This window comes from Takifugu flavidus, chromosome 13 (genome assembly GCF_003711565.1).
Source record: "Takifugu flavidus isolate HTHZ2018 chromosome 13, ASM371156v2, whole genome shotgun sequence".
Taxonomy (NCBI): Eukaryota; Metazoa; Chordata; class Actinopteri; order Tetraodontiformes; family Tetraodontidae; genus Takifugu; species Takifugu flavidus.
This window is the reverse complement of record NC_079532.1, coordinates 5,222,318-5,242,867: the sequence shown is the minus strand read 5'-3', so window position 1 is coordinate 5,242,867 and position 20,550 is coordinate 5,222,318. Positions and strand designations below refer to the sequence as shown.

General features: G+C 46.4%; 3 protein-coding genes across 3 annotated transcripts; 2 read left to right on the top strand and 1 right to left on the bottom strand.

Moving 5' to 3' along the window:
- The first annotated feature begins 492 nt into the window (after positions 1-492).
- ireb2 (iron-responsive element binding protein 2) lies at positions 493-9,052 on the top strand. Its single transcript, XM_057051628.1, has 22 exons — positions 493-646; positions 1,872-1,958; positions 2,091-2,256; positions 2,340-2,477; positions 2,543-2,782; positions 2,898-2,967; positions 3,067-3,250; positions 3,340-3,479; positions 3,606-3,777; positions 3,859-3,959; positions 4,050-4,166; positions 4,247-4,406; positions 4,493-4,628; positions 5,611-5,695; positions 5,776-5,932; positions 6,040-6,164; positions 6,255-6,359; positions 6,435-6,577; positions 6,705-6,852; positions 7,222-7,344; positions 7,438-7,623; positions 7,721-9,052. Exons 1-22 carry the CDS (start codon positions 622-624, stop codon positions 7,829-7,831), a joined length of 2,919 nt encoding a protein of 972 aa, XP_056907608.1. The 5' UTR covers positions 493-621; the 3' UTR covers positions 7,832-9,052.
- Positions 9,053-9,112: 60 nt separating this feature from the next.
- snx1a (sorting nexin 1a) lies at positions 9,113-15,997 on the bottom strand. Its single transcript, XM_057051629.1, has 15 exons — positions 15,713-15,997; positions 13,676-14,609; positions 13,400-13,542; positions 13,225-13,306; positions 13,104-13,147; positions 12,849-12,990; positions 12,688-12,766; positions 12,511-12,586; positions 12,267-12,380; positions 11,807-11,900; positions 11,436-11,641; positions 11,198-11,341; positions 10,708-10,788; positions 10,559-10,630; positions 9,113-10,450 (listed from the first exon to the last, which is right to left on the bottom strand). The coding sequence occupies exons 1-15, from the start codon at positions 15,827-15,829 to the stop codon at positions 10,400-10,402; spliced, it is 2,379 nt and encodes a 792-aa protein (XP_056907609.1). The 5' UTR covers positions 15,830-15,997; the 3' UTR covers positions 9,113-10,399.
- Positions 15,998-16,015: 18 nt separating this feature from the next.
- sv2 (synaptic vesicle glycoprotein 2) lies at positions 16,016-20,550 on the top strand. The gene is made up of 13 exons (XM_057051633.1): positions 16,016-16,292; positions 17,016-17,114; positions 17,330-17,491; positions 17,664-17,826; positions 17,959-18,080; positions 18,262-18,422; positions 18,516-18,596; positions 18,685-18,777; positions 18,880-18,968; positions 19,160-19,287; positions 19,544-19,639; positions 19,750-19,909; positions 19,981-20,550. The coding sequence occupies exons 1-13, from the start codon at positions 16,205-16,207 to the stop codon at positions 20,162-20,164; spliced, it is 1,626 nt and encodes a 541-aa protein (XP_056907613.1). The 5' UTR covers positions 16,016-16,204; the 3' UTR covers positions 20,165-20,550.

The window sequence follows — 20,550 nt, the reverse complement described above, 5'->3', positions numbered from 1 at the left end:
AAAAGACACGAACGGATTCTAATGAAAACGGTTTATCTTCGTCTAAATAGTTTATTGAATACAACACGAGTAATGTACGTTGGCAGACAAACTCGTTGGGTGGTTGGGGTGTAATTACCACATATTGGGAACATTTAGAAATGTAAATACAGTTTCTTTTTCTCAGTGAGACAAATAAGTGTTTTTCCTTCCTTTTAAAAAACTGTATCAATGTTGACCTTAATTTTCAGCACAAAAAATTGCCATTTGATACAATAACCATATTACTCGATATAGCGAGCCATAGTTCGTACAATAAATAACTAAGCTCTAGCGAAATGAGTAAATCGGGTAGGGAAAGGTCAAGCCTAAATTTCAAAGTGACCGAGGCCAGTATAAACTGATCCAAGTTCTGCTCATTAAAAATGGGATCGCCATCAAATGGCACCATAAGTATAAATCCATGTGACGCCACTTAATTGGCTAAATCTGATGGATTTTAGTCACGCGAATTATGAAAATGTTTTTATTTTCGTCACCACCACTGAGGGGGCGTGGCCACGGATCTCTGCTCTCTGATTGGGCGGCTCCGTGTCAGCAGCGCAGTCGTGCGAAGGGGTCGTGTTGATTTCAGAAGTCATCATGGCGCACACTTCCTCTGTCAAAGGTAAAGCGGTGTCTTTTGCTAACCTTAACCAGCCGGTCGACATTCGGTCCTTAAACCTGGGATACCTCTAAGACGTACCTCCATTCCCCGAGAGTGCTGATGCTCGTGTTTAGTTACCGCTATACCGAGTGTACTAACGGCAAACTGGAGATAAAAAGGCTAACATTAGCTAGCCTGCCAATGATTGATCTACACAAGCATAGCCATTAAATGTGCTAACTCGACAGGCTAAATGTAGCATCTACTCTGTTCCGTTATCAACACAATGAGTAATTTAAACTAAAACCCCCCATCAGTAGCCTTTTTTCTTTTATCTCGGAGGTCGTACCGCAATTTCAGCAGTGACGCGATAAGTAGCTCGAGTGTGTGCTTTACGATAAGAACCAGTTAGCTAAGTTAACATTCGTTAGCTCTGTTCTTTATCCCAATACTATATTGTAGACAAGGGTCGCGGGTTGGATCAGGTTTATGGTTTATAACAGGGTAACAGTCATGCAGAATAATACCGTGTTAGCTCAGTTTTAGTGCATATCCTTGGTACACCTGAGCCAACAGGCCTTCACAAGTGTCCAGCACCTGCAGTAGTGTTTCAGGTAGTTTGCCCCTTTTTAGTGGTGCTGATTTTGCATTGTGCATTGCATTATTTGAGTAAGATCAGGGATATTGCATTGCATTAAGGATCTGCAGACTGCTTTTAGATGATCTGAAAAAAAAGCTACATTCCACAGAACGTGCTAGCTCCTTTACCTGAGGGTAATGACTGCTTCTGTAGATTAAGATAGGTTGCGTGGTTTTTCTGTTCGTTTTTGTTCAGTCTTAATGGTTTTGCTGGTGTGCCAACATGAGTGATCCACCATTTAAAGGAAAGATTGTAGATGAGGAAGATAGAAGTTAAGCTTTTTGACATTCATGGTGCAGAAGTAGGAGATGAGGGCTGCACAGGCTTGGCTTGGACTTTACTGCACGAATGGGCAAAATCCTTTTCCATGACAGCAGCTGGACAGGCGTATAGAACATGATGATGTCCCGCAGGTTAAGATTACCAGATTTTTCTCTGAGGAGAATGCAATGCTGTTCATCTCGCTTCACAACATAAGAGAGCATGTCTGAGTGTGAACGTGAGTGGCATGTATGTCCTGTGATGGACAGATTAAGAATTAGTGGGGGTAAAAAAAATGAATTAATGGCACCACAGGTATTAACAATGATTGTTTTCCCTCTGCAGCGCACCCGTATAGCAATCTAATTGAAGGGTTGAAAGATGGCCAAATCAAGTTTTTCAATCCACAGAAATTAGATGATCCCAGATATGGTGAGTTCACCAACATCTAAACGATTGTTCCTATTGTGAGGATAGAGTTTTAATTTGTTATAGCATAGAAAACATTAAATCATTCACACAAAGATGTGTGTCATCATTAATTGGGCTTCTGGTACTCTGCAGACAAGCTGCCTCTGTCCATCCGTGTCTTATTGGAAGCAGCAATCCGTAACTGTGATGGTTTCTACACTAAAGAGGAGGATGTTGAGAACATCCTGGACTGGCAGCAGCAGCAGAATAAAGCTGAGGTGGTGTTTACTCCAGCCAGAGTTCTCCTCCAGGACTTCACGTGAGTCTCACTAAGATCGACGATGATCCCTGTCATGGAAGCGAACGATATCTGATATTTCCCTCCTTGGTTTGTGTTGACAGTGGAATTCCTGCCATGGTGGACTTAGCAGCTATGAGGGATGCTGTTGCCAAACATGGAGTAGATCCCAGCCTCGTCAACCCTAAATGTCCCACAGACCTCGTCGTAGATCACTCGTTACAGATCGATTATAGTAAATGGTTAGTACGTGTTTCTTTGTTTGCCTTTATAATGCCACATTTATAACAGTCCTTTTGCTTCACAGTGCAATACAGAATACTCCAAACCCTGGTGGTGGCGTTGGTTCAAACCACAGTCAGAATCCTTCCCGACCTGCCCCCTCCAGGCCCCTGTCCAGAGGATCCCAGTGTGGTGGCCAACAGGGCTCCTGTAGTAAAGCTGCCTGCAGTGACCTGCCAGCCTCCTCAGGTCGACCTGGAGGATCTGTCCAGCAGATCGAGAACACGCCTCTCCTCTGTCCATTCCACCTGCAGCCCGTGTCTGAGTGAGTTTCAGGCATTGCTGACATTTACAGCTCCTGTTATATTTCATACCACCTCACCAAACTCCCATTTCCCTCGCGATACATGGCGGGTGTTGTTTTTCTTTTCTTTCTGAAGAACGGAAACTGCCTTGAAGAATCAGGAAATGGAACTTAGCAGGAATAAAGAGAGGCTTCAGTTTTTTAAGGTACAATGTGGAGAAGATTCCACTCAATTGCAGTAATTAACATGACTGCATTTCCCCCATTGGAATATAAATATTCCTTTTTTTTCTCTACCCAAACAGTGGTGTTCAAACGCTTTTAAAAATGTGAATGTGGTTCCTCCGGATGTCGGTGCTGTCCATCAAGTGAATCTAGAGCATCTGTCCAGAGTGGTCCAGGTGACGGACGGCTTCATCTACCCCGACAGTGTGGTGGGAACTGACTCGCACACCACCATGGTCAACGGCCTGGGGATCCTGGGCTGGGGTGAGTCTTTCTTCTCTCTGAATTGGCCCCAATGTGCCGGTTTTCTGGTGATTCACATTTTCAGAACTTTGTTTTCTGTCCTCCACCAGGAGTCGGGGGCATTGAGTCTGAAGCTGTGATGCTGGGCCAGCCAGTTCCTCTGGCCCTCCCTCAGGTGGTGGGCTGTAAGCTAGTCGGCTCCATCAACCCTCTGACCACATCCATAGACATCGTCCTCGGCATCACTAAGGTACCGCTGCCCGTGTTAATGAAGAATGTTACAGAATCTACGTATTGAGGACATCTCATTAGTTCCAGTGTTTACTCAGAGTTTCTGGTCTCTGTCTTTCTTTGTTTTTGTTCTGTGACTGTTTAGCATTTAAGACAAGCGGCCATCGCCGGGAGGTTTGTAGAGTTTTTTGGACCTGGCGTCTCTCAGCTGTCAGCTCCCGACCGAACCACCATCGCCAACATGTGCCCAGAGTACAACGCCACCGTCAGCTTCTTTCCCATCGACCAAGTCACACTCAAGCACTTTAAAAAGACGAGTGAGTCGTCTCAGTGACAGGGTGTTATTTTTTTAATAATTCCAAACGGTCCATTAATCACCAACCGTTTGATTTTTCCAGATTTCAGCCAGGAAAAACTTGATTTGATGGAGTCTTACTTGAAGGCTGTAAAAATCTTCAGAAGTTATGAAGATCCCTCAGAAGACCCCCAGTACTCTGAGGTATCACTTCTTACAGCTGCTGTTGTAATTGTTAAAATTGGGATTTTCTTTTCTTGTCGAGGGGAATAAAAAGAGTTCATGTTTGAGCAGGTGATCGAGATCAATCTGAGCTCCATGGTGCCCCAAGTGAGCGGGCCCAAAAGGCCCCAGGACAGAGTGGCTGTCAGCAGCATGAAAGAAGACTTCCAGAGTTGCCTTGATGAGAAGGTGCTCAACAGTCACGAGTCATTAACTGCTCGGCCCCTCTGCCTTTGTGAGGGATAATCCAACAAGTCATTTCCTCACAGGTTGGATTTAAAGGATTTCACATTTCCAAGGAGAAGCAGGACATCAGAATTCCTTTCCTGCATTGTGGTGAGGAGTACCAGCTCGTGCACGGCTCAGTGGTCATCGCCTCTGTCATCAGCTGCACCAACAACTGCAACCCATCAGCCATGCTGACCGCAGGTAGCTACGGCGCGCCCCACGTCCAGGATCTGTCATTCCCAATATTTTATTCCTGGTGCTTCATTAATCTGTGCTTTGATTGACAGGCCTGCTGGCCAAGAAGGCGGTGGAGGCGGGGCTTGTTGTCAGACCCTACATTCAGACCAGCCTTGCTCCTGGCGTCGGCATGGTCACACACTACCTCAATACAAGTGGAGTCCTGCCTTACTTTAGCCAGCTTGGGTAGGAGCGCACACACACACACACACACACACACACACACACACACACACACACTCGGGAACACGACCTGGAATGAACCCACTCACTCAGGCAGCCTGCAGCTCATGTAGCATTACAAAGAAAAGGTCAAAGAAGGGAGAGTGAAGAGAGTAAGCACAACACTGGCCACAGAATAGCCCCAGGATTTCACAGTTAAATCAACAGAAAATAAATGTTACTGTGAAAATAAATATTATAGTTGGATTAGGTCTCTTTAGCTCTTGTATTCCATTTCAAGATGTTTTTCTTTTATTCTTTTCACTATTCTGGTTTCATTGTTCAAATGACAAACAAAGGAGATTTTGTATTTATTTTGTATATATTCATGTCTTATTTTATGCCTCAAAAGCTGCTGAGACATTTCACCAGAGTTTCGTCTAGACCAGGCATGGGCAAACTAAGGCCCGGGGGCCACACGCGGCCCGTTAAACGTTTTAATCCGGCCCGCCAAACTTGAAAAATTAAATGAATAAACCTTGTTAATGTTAAATTTTCACTGCAATTCTGGTGTTTTCCCACTAGAAAAAAGACAGTCAGGAGGAGAGTGATGGTGATACCCTGAAGGATAACAGAACTTTCAGTACTTTAAAATAGAAATGGTTATTAATTTTTTTTAAAAAGGCACATTTTATTCATTTGATTTTAAGTGTTTTAAGACTCATTCCAAAGTCAGATATTTTGTTGTAATGCTTCTCTTCATTTTCATTTGAAATTAAAGCACATGTTTTCTCCATATCCCAAGATGTGTATTTTTTCTCCAATGAGGTGAGGTTACCAAAGCACTCCATCCATCCATCTGCTCCTGGTCCAACCCCTTTGTCAAATGTTAGAACCCATTGTGGCCCACGAATCAAAATGTTTGCCCACCCCTGGTCTAGACTGATGCTCTTCACTTGAAAAAGAGGATAAATATTTAATGCTGAAGGATTTTTTCACGCCACAGCTTTGAGGTGATAGGTTACGGCTGTGCCACGTGTGTAGGAAACACATCTCCACTTCCTGAACCTGTTGTGGATGCAATCAAACAGGTGGGAAGCGTCTCTGTCACATTCTAGGATTTAAGTTGCCCGTCACAAGGTTCAAATCTCAATCCCGTCCTGTGTTTTAGGGTGACTTGGTAGCCTGTGGCGTTTTATCTGGCAACAGGCATTTCGAAGGCCGCCTGTGCGCCTGCGTGCGTGCCAACTACCTGGCCTCACCTCCCCTGGTGGTAGCTTATGCCCTTGCTGGGACTGTAGCCATCAACTTTGAGCAGGAGCCTCTGGGTGAGGAAAGAGCAGGACTGGATCCGCTTCTGTTGGATTTAGACTTTCGTTCAGACACATTGAAGTAATGAGGTTGGTGTAGCGTCATCTCTCGTTGTGTGGTGCAGGCGTCACTTCAGAAGGGAAGGAGGTGTATCTCCGTGACATCTGGCCCTCCAGGGAGGAGGTCCGGGAGACGGAAGAGGACACAATCATTTCCTCCATTTTCAAGGATCTCAGACAAAGGATAGAGGTGAGAGCGCCATCTTTCTCTCCTTCACGTGTGGCTGATGTCCATCTGCTTTAACTGGTACCAACCACCATGGCTGTGCTGTCTGTCCAGAAAGGGAACATGTTCTGGAGCAACATCGAGTGTCCAGATTCGGTGGTTTTCCCCTGGGATCACAAGTCCACGTATATACGCTCACCGTCGTTTTTCAGCAAGCTGGTAGGTCTCTTCCGAGCAGATTTGACTGTGTGTGGGGGGATTTATCACACTGACCCCAACGTCCGTGTGCCTCAGAGTAAAGAGGTTCCAGCCCCTCAGTCGATAGAGAACGCTCACGTCTTACTGTTCCTCGGAAACAATGTGACCACAGATCACATCTCTCCCGCTGGCAGCATCGCCAGGGTCAGCGCCGCGGCCAAGTACCTGCTGAGCAAACGGTGAGTGTTGGATCAGGCATCTGGTCTGGAGGTGCAGCAGTCAGGAAAAATGTTGTTCTTTATATCAAAAATAGACAAAACGCAAGATCGCGTCAGAATGCTAATCATTTATCCATGTTTCTTTCAGCCTGACACCTCGGGAGTTTAACTCTTATGGCGCCCGCCGAGGGAACGATGCTGTGATGACCAGAGGCACGTTCGCCAGCATCAAGCTCCAAAACAGATTCATCGGCAAAGCGGGCCCCAAGACTTTGCACATTCCATCAGGGCAGACGGTGAGCGCAAATATCTGACGACCACATGAGGAAATAAACACAAATAGTTGGAAACGTCACCGTTAAAACCATCAGAATAAATAAAGATTAAGAACTAAAGAAAATGTGGAGCGAGATTGTGCAGCTGCAGGTGATCTGGATCTGGTTTACAAGCAGACATTGATGTTTTATGTTTGGGGAGTTTATGATAATTTAGGTCATCAGGAGAAAACCTCTTCAACCTAGAGTTTTTGTTTTGTCGTAGCTGATATTTAACAGCAATAGTTTAGGTGCTATACCATCTATCGCCACCAGGGGCGCAGTTCACCTTTTAAGTTGGTTTGTTTCAGCTTCAGTTGCAACACTTTCAGATTAAACTTCTTTGCTCAGGTTGACGTTTTTGAGGCAGCAGAACGCTATCAGAAAGAAGGAATTCCACTCATCATCTTGGCGGGAAAAGACTACGGTTCCGGAAACTCCCGAGACTGGGTGGCGAAGGGACCCTACCTGCTGGTAAACTTAAATGTCCATGTTTTTTCTTCACGTGATGTTTAGCATTCTCCCTTCTCGTCTCTTGTCTGACCTTGGCGGCTTCCTCTCCATCAGGGCGTACGCGCAGTCATCGCCGAGAGCTTCGAGAAGCTGCACAAGAACCAGCTGGTGGGCATGGGCATCATGCCGCTTCAGTTCCTGCCTGAGCAGAACGCCGATTCTCTGGGCCTCAGCGGGAAAGAGAAGTTCACTCTCGCGATGCCCGACAGCCTGAGTCCGAGGCAGCAGCTCACAGTGAAGGTAGGAAAACCGGCAGCAGCAGCCAAAGAACAAGCTTCCCTCAGGTTTTAGTTCCTCGCTCAGCGATTCTGACGTGTGTGTTTGTGCGTTCCTGCAGACCAGCGACGGGAAGTCCTTCGGCGTCACCGCCATGTTCGACAGCGAGATTGACGTTATCATCTTCCGACACGGAGGACACCTCAGATATGTCGCTCGGACTTTCCTCTGAAAATGACCCCCCCCGGTCCATCCTACCTGCTGTGGTGGAGACACCCCCCCCTCCTCGGCTGTGTGTCCTCAGCACAGGTGGAAAAAACAAATATCGCCTGAGTGTTCGAGCCGGACGTCCCTCAGGACGTCTCAGACATCTTGACTACATCATCATCGCCTTTCTGAACGGAGTTGAGGCGGAGTCACTTAGAAACACCTGCGTCGTCCTCGTTGATGTCCGAGCGCCGAGGACGCCGTTTTCATCCTCCTCCAGAACTCGAGACAAGATGAAATGAATTCTGTCCACTTCTGTTGTATTTAACTAAAACCAAGTCCTGCCTAGAAAGGCTAACACGGTGCTAGGTACTAACATTAGATGGGTTTTTGGGTGCAGCATGATTCGTTTATTTTCCTTAACATCTGAAAAAAAAATCAAGTGTAATTTTGTGAATTGAAAATATTTACAAAATTGATGTCACTTGCCTACATTTCTTATTGCAGCCAAATAATCTTATGTCAGTTAAAGTTCTGTCAATATTTCTTTAATTAAAATGCCTTTGGAAAAAAAAAAAAAAAAAAGGAATGCCTGATCACCCACCCTGTTTTAATCCTTTTTTCAACACTAGTCTAAATCACAAAGATCTCCACAAAGGTTTCTCAGCCTGAAGTTACCAGATCTGAGCAGAAGTTAGGGTCAACTTAATGTGTCCAGTCTTCTTACACTGGCCGCAGAGATACAGGTGAACGCAGGCTTCCCAAAGCTGGAATGAAACACGAACCTTTGCCAACACAATTGGGTTCAAGTCAATAAGGCAAAAAGCAAAAATGGTGGCGATGCTACAAATGTGTTTTTAAAAATGAAAGGATGGAAAGCCAGTCCTCAAGGGCCGCGATCCAGCCGGGTTCTCTGTCCTCCCGGCCAGTTTTCACCAAGGTGAGTGGGAACCCAGGTGAGGCTTGACTACCTAGTTGGTCAGAAAACCCCTTTTGGGTGTGACGGCCATTGAGGACCAGGTTCCAACACGCTGCTTAAGAAGACAGGTTTTTAATGGACATTAAGCTAATTAAAAAGGTACCGGTACAGTATTTTAGGCTAAAATGAGCACTATTGTAACATTTACCTGTAAACTGACATGAACTGCTATTAATGAATCATTGATTTATCAGGTCTTTATAACAGGCATGAATTTTTTTCACAAAAGTTTAATTCTGGTAAAATAATAAATGTCAGTTATTTAAACTAAGTGTGTGATTTGAAATGAAAAAATACCCAACAGACCCACATTAATTTCTCAGCGCATTTTCCAGGTGTAAACAGTGCAACTTTTATTGAAGACGTTTCTCTGCTCACACAGACGAGGCTGCAGCAACAGCCACTTTTCTTTTCAGTGTTGTAGAACACAAGTGTCTCCCAACTGTGTATTAAAAAGGACAAAAAGAAAAAAATCTAGTAATGAAAATAGCTTTGAATGGAATCAAAGCTGGCTGTAAAGCTTTAATGGTTTTGTCTTAAATCTCATTTTACTGAAGAATTAAACAGTAAATTAAAAGCTACTCGGAAGATTTATCAGTACAAAGGGGGTATGTTTACATCCAACATCCTTTCATCAAACAGCGTGTTTCTTTATCCCTGTGCGACCTCCTCAACAAGCACGTGTGAACACACGAATGAGGAGCACGACCTTGAACGCAGCTCCGCGTCGCCCTGACTGACCACAGCCTCCACTGATTGTCTGAAATAATTCCACTCGGGTCTGATATGGAAGTTTGGGTGACGCCTTCGACTCTGGGTAGCCATTGCTGCCAAACTGACACCCAGGCGGCGGTCCACAAACAGCAGGTCTCTCCAGCACCAGCGACTCTGGCCGTCATGGAAACCGCCGCACAATATAACAAAAAGCACCAATCTGGAAGGCACAGACGACTTTAAAGTTTGCACTATGATTGAAATCATTCCTGTAGTTTTTAAGCACGCCCACCCCACCCCCACCCCAACCATGGCCACAGACCTCAATAATGCCCCTGGACACCCCACAGCCCCCCCCCCCCCCACAATCCTCAAGAGTATCTAAAACAAAAACATGGCTGGTGTTTGCCCATTCAACCACCAGGTGGAAGTGCTCCTAATTTCTGATTCTCTGAACGTGAATCCCTTTGATACCCCGGAAACATCCGATGAGAGAGCGGCCGCGCTGTAAACAGTGTTTTTCCGCCGCTGACGCCGACCTGCTCACGATCGCGCCAGGGGAGAAAATCCTGAGAACCAAAGACTCCATTACTATCCGTCCCCAAAGTATCAAAGCAGCCTCTCATCTCCTCTCGCGTCCGTTTGTCCGTAATCTCTGTAGGTAAATGCAAACTCTTTTTATCTACTTAAGAAAATATCTGTAGGTGGTTAAATGAAAATATACAATTATCAATACAATAGAATACAGAGCTATATGTTAAAGGTGATTTAAAAAAAAAAAGAAAGAAGCTGATTGTGTCTCCCTTTACAATGCACACATCTTCCTTGGTTTTAAAGGCAAGAGGTAAAGTGTATCAGAAGAGAAAAGGCCGCCTATCAGTCGTCTGGAGGGCTGCTGGATTAAGCGATCGCTTTAGCTTCAGGTAAGAAAGCCTCCCAGTATTTGATCAGCTGGAGGAAACAGAAAAAAACAGGTTGGGGAATTGGATTGGGTTTGTCTGGAATTCCTAAAGTCAGCTGCAGCCAAGACCAACTTCAGGATTTCTGTCGTGGACTCACCTGATGTTGAGACTGAAGCAAAGACTCCAGGTACTTAATGATCTGACTTTTGAAGTTCTTGGTCTTTTCTTTCTGTGAGCGCATAAAAACATTAAATCAGAGAGCGCCCGAACAGTCTTGAAGAGACCCTGCGTGGGCCGACACCCTACCTCGAAGCGGATTACTTCCTTGCGCACCGTTGCGGAGACGCGTTCAAAGTCTCTCTCGTACTGCGTCACCTTGGCTTCCCACTGCGACCCAGAAAAGGAAAAGTTAAAAGCTAAATGCACCAATGTCGGATAAACCCACAAAAACAGAATTAATTTGCATTTCATGTCAAAATTTATGACGTGAGAGTATGAATGTGCATTTGTAGTTAAACTATCCTTTTAGTGCTTAGTACAAATTCATAATGGTTCCATTCAATGGCTGCGCGCTGTGCTAACATCCTCAAAAGATAACAACGGACATCGCAAACACGTGGCTGAGATAAAAAGGAGAGGCAGAGGACAGAAAGCAGAACCAACTCAAAAGAAAGAAAAAGAGAAGTGGGTGAGAAGAAGAAGAGACATCTGGAGGAATTCTCTTCAAAAGGGAAAGCTCATTTCAAGCCTCGGGACAAACGCGTCAGTCAGGTCCGTCGGTGGAGCCGCGTTTTACCTCCACAATCTCCTCTTTGGCCAACTGCAGCTTGTCTGGTTTATTGGCCCACAGCAGCTTCGCCTCCGTCTCCCTCTTCTTCTGCAGCACCGTCTGAGCGTCCTGCCAACGCTGCCACGTCTTCATCCGCTGGTCAAACGACCCCTGCAGGTCACACACACACACACACACAGATTCAGCTGTGGGCATTTAGCCGTTGATTATCCGGAATAATCTGACTTCTGATTCTGCTCAGTACCCTCACGGCTCCCAGCAGGCGGATGTAATCTGCGATGACTTCGGCGAAGCCAAAGGTGTCGTTGGCGGCCTGGTCCTGGTGCAGCTGCTCCATCTTGTCCTCCACCTCTGCCAGCTGAGAGAGAGCCCGGGACAGAGCCGTGTTGTCCTCCGCGCTGCCCAGCATGGCCGTGCTCTTGGCGAAGCTGGAGGTATTTAAGGACAGCTCTGCCGGGTGGGGAGGTGAGACAAATAAACTGATCAGCTGGGAGCATCGTTGATCTTTATGTTTCTGTGAACATCCCCAGAAGTGATTCAATTTCCACATTTAATTAAGAAATTATGAGCACAGGACTTTAATAAAAAGCTGTGGACAGATCAGAGATCACAAACCTTTCCTGTGGACAACCAGGGACTCGACCAGCGCGTGGAGCTTCCGGAAATACTGGTCTGTAGACTCCACCTCCTGCAGCTTCTCCTCGAACCACTGCAGCGAGACAGACGGCCGGTAATATCTGCTGCTTAATCGTTGTGATCATTTGTGCAACATTTCCTTCTTTTAAACAGATTGACAGAGTTTCAGAGGAAATGATTCTTCCCAGCAAAGTTAATCTGATTTGATGCTACAGATCACCAGATTAACACTGTCGACCATAGCAACAGACGACTCCTCCTGTAAGCAGACGGTTCTCATCTATTAATCTCTCTGGAAGCTTTTTTTTTTTTTTTAAAAGAAGCTGAGTGACGTTTTGCTGAAATGAGGAGGTTTTGTGGTTTTACGGTTACATCAGAGTTTCGGTGTAATGAAAAGCTGTTGGTAACAACAGGACGGGTTGTTTACTAGTGAACTCACCACGTCTGACTCGTTCATCTTGATGGTCATTTTACTGACGGCATCTGTCGCTTTGTTGATCATTTTCAGGAATCCGGCGCCGCTCAGAGCCTGAGTGCTGACCGCTCTGGGCAACTGAACACACACACACACACACACACACGATGAAACAGCAATTATCACGGCACACTTTAAGAAAGCAACAAATCTGGGATGAGGAGGAAAATAATGGCGCGTATTATTCAACATCTTGATTTCAGCTTACGTCTTCTCTCTCCAGGAACTCTCTGACGTCGGGGTCCTGCAGGAGAGATGGGTGATCTACCACCCGCTGCAGATACCTGCCAGACAAAAATAAAAAGTCAACCGTTTTGCCTTCTGTCACCGGGGCAACAAGAACCTAAAGTAAAGCAGCCAAAGGTTTCTGTGCGTAACTTCTTACCTCTCCAAAGCCCCTCTTCTTCTCTCCACAAAGTCTGCAGAGGAAGAATCCTCCTTTCCCACCTTCACCTTTGTCATTCCTGCCCAACACAACATCCCATCCTTAAACTGATGCAATTAAGGTTAATTCCAGGAAGTGGGAAAAAGCTTGTGGAAGCCTACCCAGAATGCTCTTCTCTGGTGGAGGGGGAACGATGAATCCATTTGGTCCGTGTTTTTCGGAAAGCTTCTCGTAGAGCCCGAGGAAGTCGCTGAAGCGCCGCCTCACGGTGAAGGTCTTGTGGCGGAACATCTGCAGCGTGGTCTGAAACACGGAACAATGGAGCTGAGACCAATCCTGCCAGGAATATTCCAATATTCCTGCTACTTCCTGGACGGCACACATCACATGACTCACTGAATAAACTAGTTTTTCACCTGTGTTGTTACTTTGTAGGCCATGTAAGCGTTCATCCCATCCCCTGGAAGGCAATAAAATACATTATTTATGAATAAAAAGGGCTACAGCTGGGTTTCTTCTTTGTTACTAGAGTCCCACCAATTTTTTCTGGGTCTTTGACAGAAACAGAGATGTCAAACTTGTCCTCCAGCTCCTCTTCCTCCTCCTCCTCTTCTTCCAGCTGCAACAAATATTGGAGACAAATCTCATACCACTCACTCGTCACACACTGTCCAACTGCAGAGGGACAAACGGGTGTGTTAGATTTGTTTACCTCCTCCAGGGTGGCAGAAGGTGACGGGGTCAGGCTGGTCGCTGCTGACAGCGAGGATGCCGAAGCAGATGCAGAGGGTTTCTCACCTACATCCTTCTTTCTCACATTATGAGGACTGTCAAGAGAAAGCTCCACTGTGGCTTCTGAGAGAGGGGAAAATACTTCACACGGAGCACATTCAAGCCACTTATATTACTCAAATATTTCTTTTATTCTAGCTTGCATTGTAGAAAATTACAAATCCTCATATTTTAGGTAGTAAAACAGGGGACGTACCAGTGAATAAGTCAGTGTCCTCTTGAGAGTGGACTCCATTGGTCTTTGAGCCGACAGCGCCGGTGGTTCTGATGCTGGGCGCCGTGGTCACGCCTTCCTCGGCAAATATATCGGCGGGTTCTGTGGGATTGCTGCTTTTCAGGGGCCCACTAATGTTGCCCACATCCCCAGAAGCTTTGGGTGTGGCGATTTTGTTCTTCTGCTCCTTGCTGATGGTCTTCTTCGAGGCGGCGCCGAGCGGCTCGCCGAAAAGATCTTCGGCCGGATCGCCGAAGAGGCTTTTCTGGGGCTGCTTGACAGATTTAGCCTGTCGCGGTTCAGTGAACAGGTCACTTCCGTCATCTTCAAACAGATCGGCGGCAGCGGCCTTGCTGGGTTTTTTGGCATCAGCGGCAGGCGGAGCCTCACTCAGGAGGTTGACCAACGGATCAAGAATTTTATTGCCGCCTTGTGGCTCCTGCACGTTAGCTGATAGACCGCCAAAGACGTCAATGACTGGAGCAGCAGGGGGTTCCTCTGCTTCCTGCACAGCCTCACTTACAGCTTTATCGTCACCGGTCACTTCACTTGTATCCGGCGCTGCTTCAAATGTCACATCGGCTAAAACAGCTCCTCCTCTGGGCGCCTCACCTTCACTTCCAGTTAGGTCGACAAACTCATCGCTGGACTCCTCTAAGGAGATCTCACTCGTGGTTTTTGCTGCTTCTGCAACAGAATTGACAGCCGAGGCCAGGTCGTCGGGAGAGCCGGTCACGTTGTTTGTGAGGTCGACAAACTCGTCCGAGGGTTCGCCGAGAAGATCGATCGCTGGTTTGATTTCTGTTCGGATGTCTGCTGTGTCAACTAAGGGGTCAATGAGAGGATTCACTGACATTTCACTGGGCTGAAGGACAGCGGGCAGCTGGGGGTCCATTTCTGTTGGTGGAGGGCTAATCTGGGGTTGGGGAGAAAATAAAAAAATAATGTGGGGATTAAAGCACCAAATAAACAAATATTGCTAGAACCAATTAATATAACCATCTGATGAGCAAAATATTGCAGGTCTGATCTTTGTCATTTTAAAAACAGTAAATCTCTGATGCCAAAAGCTGAGTGTAGCTGCTCACTATCTCTTGTGTAACATTGTGCAACCAACTACAGGACTCCTACAATCATGAGGCAACTCCAAACCCACAACCAGTAACTTCTTGGCCTTTCTCCAATCATTGCTTCACCTCCTGCTTCTGTTAAATCCAACATTCACTGTTGCTGAGTAATGCATTTCTCCTTCCATTCAGCATTGAGAGCTGGGCAAAAAAAAAAAAAAAATTTCAAAGACAGCAATTTCTGCACCCCTCTGAACTTTGACTGCGAGGAAAACATCCGGGTTTTGCCCACGTGACCCCAGCTGACTCACATGACTGGAAGCTGCTCGAGCCAGATGTTTAATTCTCTTTGGAAAGATAATTCAATTAAATTCAATTATTCTTTTAATGCCAATTTTATGAACAGCAGAGATCAGCTGTCCGGCAGAAAGCTGCGATCAGACGCCGTTTTCCCTGTAAACTGTGATCTTCCGCCCATTAAAATCCTCAGCAGGGTGTCGGATTTTTAAAGTAAAGCAGGAAGAGGGAAAGAATCACCAATGCCGACGATGCTCAAAGTCGATGCTCGAAGCAGGGGCCACAAACGGACTCCAGCAAACCCCAAATTCCGAAACTTTCCCTATTTTACAGTCCAAAGTCATCACAAGCCGCCTGAACGCAGCAGCGGTGAAGCTGAGTGGGCAGAACAGATTTTTGTCAACAGTCAACGCTCGTTATTTGTTGCACCGCCAAAGACAAACTCAGCTCGGCATCGCAGTGAATAACCTTAATTTTCAGGCAACCTCCGCCTGTGTGAAACTGGATAAATGCCGATCGACACACTCGCAAAACTTTTGCTAAAAGTCGCCTGATTAGCATCGCCCGCTGGCGTTAGCTAACTCCTGTCTCCCCCTAATGTTCCTATTTGCATTGAGCCCCGGGCCGGCGTGAAACGATCCCGCTTGGGACTCACGGCGCTCATGAAGAGGTCGTCTTCGTCGCTGTCCCGCTGGACGTCCTCGTTGTCCAGTACATCTTGGTCCTCGGAGTCCGGGAACGGCGGAGGACTGCGCTCCGAGCTGGTCGCCATCTTCAATCTTGATTAAAACAGAAGGGGGAGGCAACGTCAAAGGCTCCGTTTTGCAGACGACGCACGCCCGCCTCCTTTAAAGATAACCCGCTGCGGTTATGTTCCTGGTCCCGAAACGCTGGCACACACCAGCTCCTTGGTTCGGTAATCCAAACTGAAGAGTTTGGCTACTGGACGCTCCGACCCCCGCTCTGTTTTTTTTCTCCCCCTTTTTTTCACTTCCTGGTTCGGTTCTGCGCGTCCCCGTCACGTTAGCTTTAGCATTAGCTCGCTGTTCATGTGACAGCAGCTGCAATCGGAACGCAGAAATGGACCCGAGCAGAACCGCGGTCGAGTAAGTCGCCCCCGGCTCCCTGGGCGGGCCCGGCCGTCGCTATGCCTCACCACCGTGTGCACGCCGCGGACGCGGAGTTTCGAGCGCCGCTGCTCACCGGGAACAGCGCGGACACCGACTCGGACGAAGGTACAGCTGCTCCATCACTAAACTGCAGAGTCATCTTAAAGCTCCTAGGGAAAGAGATAAAAATACGACACTCTGCACTGTTATTTTAACCTTTTAAGATATGAGATTGCACCTGCAGTAGTCGCCAAACGCATTTTTTATCTCTTGTTTACTTATTTGGAGTCAAATAGTCTCATTGAAAGATGCGTCACCGAGAAAAATGAGCAATTACTCAGATATCTGCAACTTTTGCGCCGCTTTACTGTTTACAGGTTCAAATCGCAGGTGTGCAACAGATGTTGGTTGTACTTTACAATGGCAGCTCCAAAAAAGATATTTTTTCATGGATTTTTAAGTTTTATTTCACAAAAATATGCTGTTACGTGAGCTGTTTAATAATTCTTTCATTTAACATAAGAGTTTTCTTTCATATTTAAAAACTAATTTTATATTAAGCGACATCTGCTGGCCAGATCCACGAATTACACTATTTGAAGCAGCCTCCTATTGTGGAACAAAATTTGAATATTTATTCCTATGAGATAGAAAACATGTATATTACTACCACATAGTTATCAATGAATAGCATGATTTTCCCCAAATTGTCTGTTTTCGTTCCTTTTTAGATAATAAACATGCATATCTGCTCTTTTTCTAACAGTATATCCAAAATGAGATGATGCATTTTGTATAATATCTTTGTATTATCAGCCCTGCTTCCCTTCTTTTATGTTTGTTTTCTAGGTGAAATAATTTTTGACCGCATGGCACAAAACCTCAAAAGAAATGATAGTGACGATGCAGGAAAAAGATTATCATATGAGGAAGCAGTGGAGAAAGCAGGTGAGTTTATATTGATTCTACCAGGAATTAATTCTAAGCGTGAGCAATAGTGCGATGTTAATAGGTTTCTGCAGCATATATACAAACCCTTTCTATCACCTCGACAATACGCGAGACAACATCTCAGGTGAAAATTTAACTGGTAATTTCTTACTTTGTGGACTTCTTCTGTTGTATAATGACAGTAAAAAGCTGCTTCTTCTTCTTGTCTTTAGGTTTTGGTTTGTTTCACTGGATTTTGTTGGCTGTGTGTGGTTGGGCCAACGCCAGTGATGCCGTGGAGATCCTCTGCGTGTCTTTTCTGCTGCCCACCGCTCGCTGCGACCTGCACCTGAGTTCTTCAGACATGGGCCTGCTGACCGCCAGCATCTTTCTTGGTGATTCAACATCATCGGTCGCTCTGCTGGAGCATTTCTCTGGATTTAATTTGATTATCAGCAAATGTCTCTACCTCCCTTCTCTCTTATGGAGTCATTTTGCCATGATTCACTGTGCCAACGTACTTGACTCATTGATAATAGTGACAATATTCCCACTGCTGTTTTAAAGGAATGATGGTGGGCGGCTACGTATGGGGATACCTAGCTGACAGGAGGGGGCGCCGCAACATATTGGTTGTGTCGCTGGCAATCAACGGGGTGTTTGGAAGTCTGGCCAGCTTGGCTCCAGTGTTCTGGCTCTTCCTGCTGCTGAGGTTCATCAGTGGCATTGGGTGAGAACGCCGCCTGCAACTTCTTCAAAAACAACATTTGGAAGGGGGGCGGCAGGCAGCAAACACGCGTCGACTTGCTGACGTGTCCGAGAAAGCGACTGTTCTGAAAGCTGTTTTTCTTCTCCTCTGCAGGGTCGGGGGGTCGCTACCTGTCGTTTTCTCCTACTTCTCTGAGTTCATGCCCCGGCTGAGGCGAGGAGCAATGATCAGCGCTCTGGCCACGTTCTGGATGGCAGGAAACATCCTGGCTGCAGGTGGGAAGCTGCAGGAAATAAAATGCTGATTTTGCAAAAACGGCACATCCATTATTATTCAGTGCGTCCTGTCCTGTTAGAAAGTGTTGTGACCAGTAGCACTTTGATGTTTTTATCCCAAACAGCCCAACTCAGTGATCTGATCTGCAGTGTTTAATCATGAATAGTTCTGTTTCTCCAGGTCTGGCCTGGATGGTGATACCAAGAACCAGACTATTCTTCTCTCTGGGCCCTCTGGACTTTCAGAGCTGGAGAATGTTTGTGGCTCTCTGCTCCATCCCCAGCCTCACATCAGCCGTCATCTTCATCTTCATGCCTGAAAGCCCCAGGTTCCTCCTGGAGGTATTTAAAAAGCTGAGTGTTGGCATTTAAAGCAGTTTTTTTTCAGTGTTTGCTTTCAGGGTTTTGCCTTTTTTTTTTTTTTCTTTTTGTCAGGCTGCTCGTGAAAAAGAGGCCGTTCGGGTCTTTCAAGCGGTGTTCCGGATTAACATGTGGAGAAAAAGAAAAGATTTACCAGTACGAACGAGACAGCATCAGCCTTTATTCATCTGTTCTGAGAAGAAAATTGAATTCATTAAAGTCATTGTGTTCAACTGTTTTCAAGGATTTTCATTTGCACCTAAGCTCCAAGGAAAGAGCAGCACCAGAGGAGAGTCAAGGTTCTCCTGGAGGAGTTCTCTCCAACATTTTAAAACAAGTACATTTACTCATAGAGCTGCAGAAATGAAAAGAAATGTCCTCAGTTAATTCCACTCCTCTGCCCTGTTTTCCTGTGTAATCTTTCCTTTTTTACTTGCAGGGGTTGTTACCCATCAAGCAAATCTTTACCAGACCCCTGAAAACCAGGAGCATCATCCTGCTCATCATCTTCTTCTCCATCTCCTTTGGGTGAGACCCTCCAGGCTGCTCATTTCTACATGCTGCCACGCGCTGATAAGACGGAGCCGTTGCAGCTTATCTTCAGCACCCAGAAATCAGTTTAGCTAACCGAAACTCTGTTGATCTTCTGCTGCAGGTTATTGTTCGTTTGCATGAGTTGCGATCCAACCTAAACATACAGAACTCTGTCCACTGTTCAGATACTATGGGCTGTGGATGTGGTTCCCGGAGCTGTTCAAGAGAGTCGAGGAGGGGGGCTCGCCCTGCGCCAATGTGTCCATCCCAGCTCATACTGAGAACACAAGTTGCTACCCGGTGAAGACAGTTGGTGTGTATCCACGGCGATGCCATAGGTCACCGCCTGTCTGTTTTCTCCAATGAACTAGAGCCTTTGTGGCAACCTGAAAACTTCACTTTGTCATTCAGACATCACCTGCTGTAACTATGCAACTACTGTAACCATGGTTACATCATTAGGTTGTCCTTCAGCCTGACCTTTCTGGCAGACAGCCTTTGCAGAAGAGGGTGGGGTATTGCAGGGTTTAGTTTCCCTTTAAGCCTTCCTGTGTCTGCTCCTCCAACAGTCTACAAGGAAGGTTTCTACGTCGCTCTGTCCAACCTGCCCGGAAACATCTTCACCATCCTTTTGATGGACAGCACAGGAGGCAAAATCCTTCTGTGTGAGTCTGACCGCTGTATAAAGCTCCCATCGCTTTGATACACCTAAAGATGCTTTGATATTTCCACAGAACCTGTTGCTTTCAAACTCTCACAGGGTTCTTTGTTGCAGCCTGCAGCCTGGTCCTGTCCAGCCTGAGCATCTTCCTCATCTATGTGGTCCAGACCAAGGTCCAGAGCTTGATCCTGTCCTGCGTCTTCAGTGGTGTGTCAGTCGTCTGCTGGAATTCTCTGGACGTGTTGGGGACAGAGCTCTACCCGACGCAGCTACGGTACAGTTTTCTGAAACGCTAACTCATCGATTCTGGAGGATCCGTTTGGACGATCTCCTCTTTCTTTTCAGGTCTTCCGCTCTCGGCTTCTTCACCGGAGTAGGCCGAGTGGCGGCGGTCACGGCCAACATCGTCTTTGGAAAGCTGGTGGACACTAACTGTGCTGTGCCGGTGCTGATGGTGTCGGCTCTGCTGCTGACCGCAGGACTGGTGGCTCTGCTGCTCCCACAGACCAAACAGACAGAGCTCACCTGACCCCCACCACATTCCCAGATCCTACTCCCAGTGCCTTCCACACCATCCCTCTCGGCTCCTCTGGCTCCAGGCAGACGTGTCTGTGTAATGTGCTCCGAGTCTGAGCAACAACCAAAGATGCTGGACCAGTTTGTCACGTTTAAGATGAGACCGTTGCAGCCCGTCTCAGTGTGGGCTTCAGCGTTCCATGTTTATTATCAATGTCTTACGTAGAAGAAACGGATCTTTGGCTGCTCAGTTGTCGGACGCGTCGACATTCCCAAGGAAGGTTACAAGCGGGAGCTTTCATGAATGTGGTGGAATGTTCTGTTCTACATTCCACTGCTGTCTTTCTGTTTTAAAGTATTAAAATGTCAACGGTGCAGAATTAAACTCACAAGCTGTAA

Bases quoted from the DNA above. Each gene is read 5' to 3' on its own strand.
- ireb2 (XM_057051628.1), top strand. From the start codon at position 622: ATGGCGCACACTTCCTCTGTCAAAG. The intron at 1,959-2,090 runs GTGAGTTCACCA...GGTACTCTGCAG, and splicing joins ATTAGATGATCCCAGATATG to ACAAGCTGCCTCTGTCCATC. The intron at 4,407-4,492 runs GTAGCTACGGCG...TTTGATTGACAG, and splicing joins ATCAGCCATGCTGACCGCAG to GCCTGCTGGCCAAGAAGGCG.
- snx1a (XM_057051629.1), bottom strand. From the start codon at position 15,829: ATGGCGACCAGCTCGGAGCGCAGTCCTCCGCCGTTCCCGGACTCCGAG. The intron at 11,342-11,435 runs GTACTGAGCAGA...TGTGACCTGCAG, and splicing joins GCCTGCTGGGAGCCGTGAGG to GGGTCGTTTGACCAGCGGAT. The intron at 10,451-10,558 runs GTGAGTCCACGA...TGTTTCCTCCAG, and splicing joins TGCTTCAGTCTCAACATCAG to CTGATCAAATACTGGGAGGC.
- sv2 (XM_057051633.1), top strand. From the start codon at position 16,205: ATGCCTCACCACCGTGTGCACGCCGCGGACGCGGAGTTTCGAGCGCCG. The intron at 17,827-17,958 runs GTGAGAACGCCG...TCTCCTCTGCAG, and splicing joins AGGTTCATCAGTGGCATTGG to GGTCGGGGGGTCGCTACCTG. The intron at 18,597-18,684 runs GTACGAACGAGA...ACTGTTTTCAAG, and splicing joins GAAAAAGAAAAGATTTACCA to GATTTTCATTTGCACCTAAG.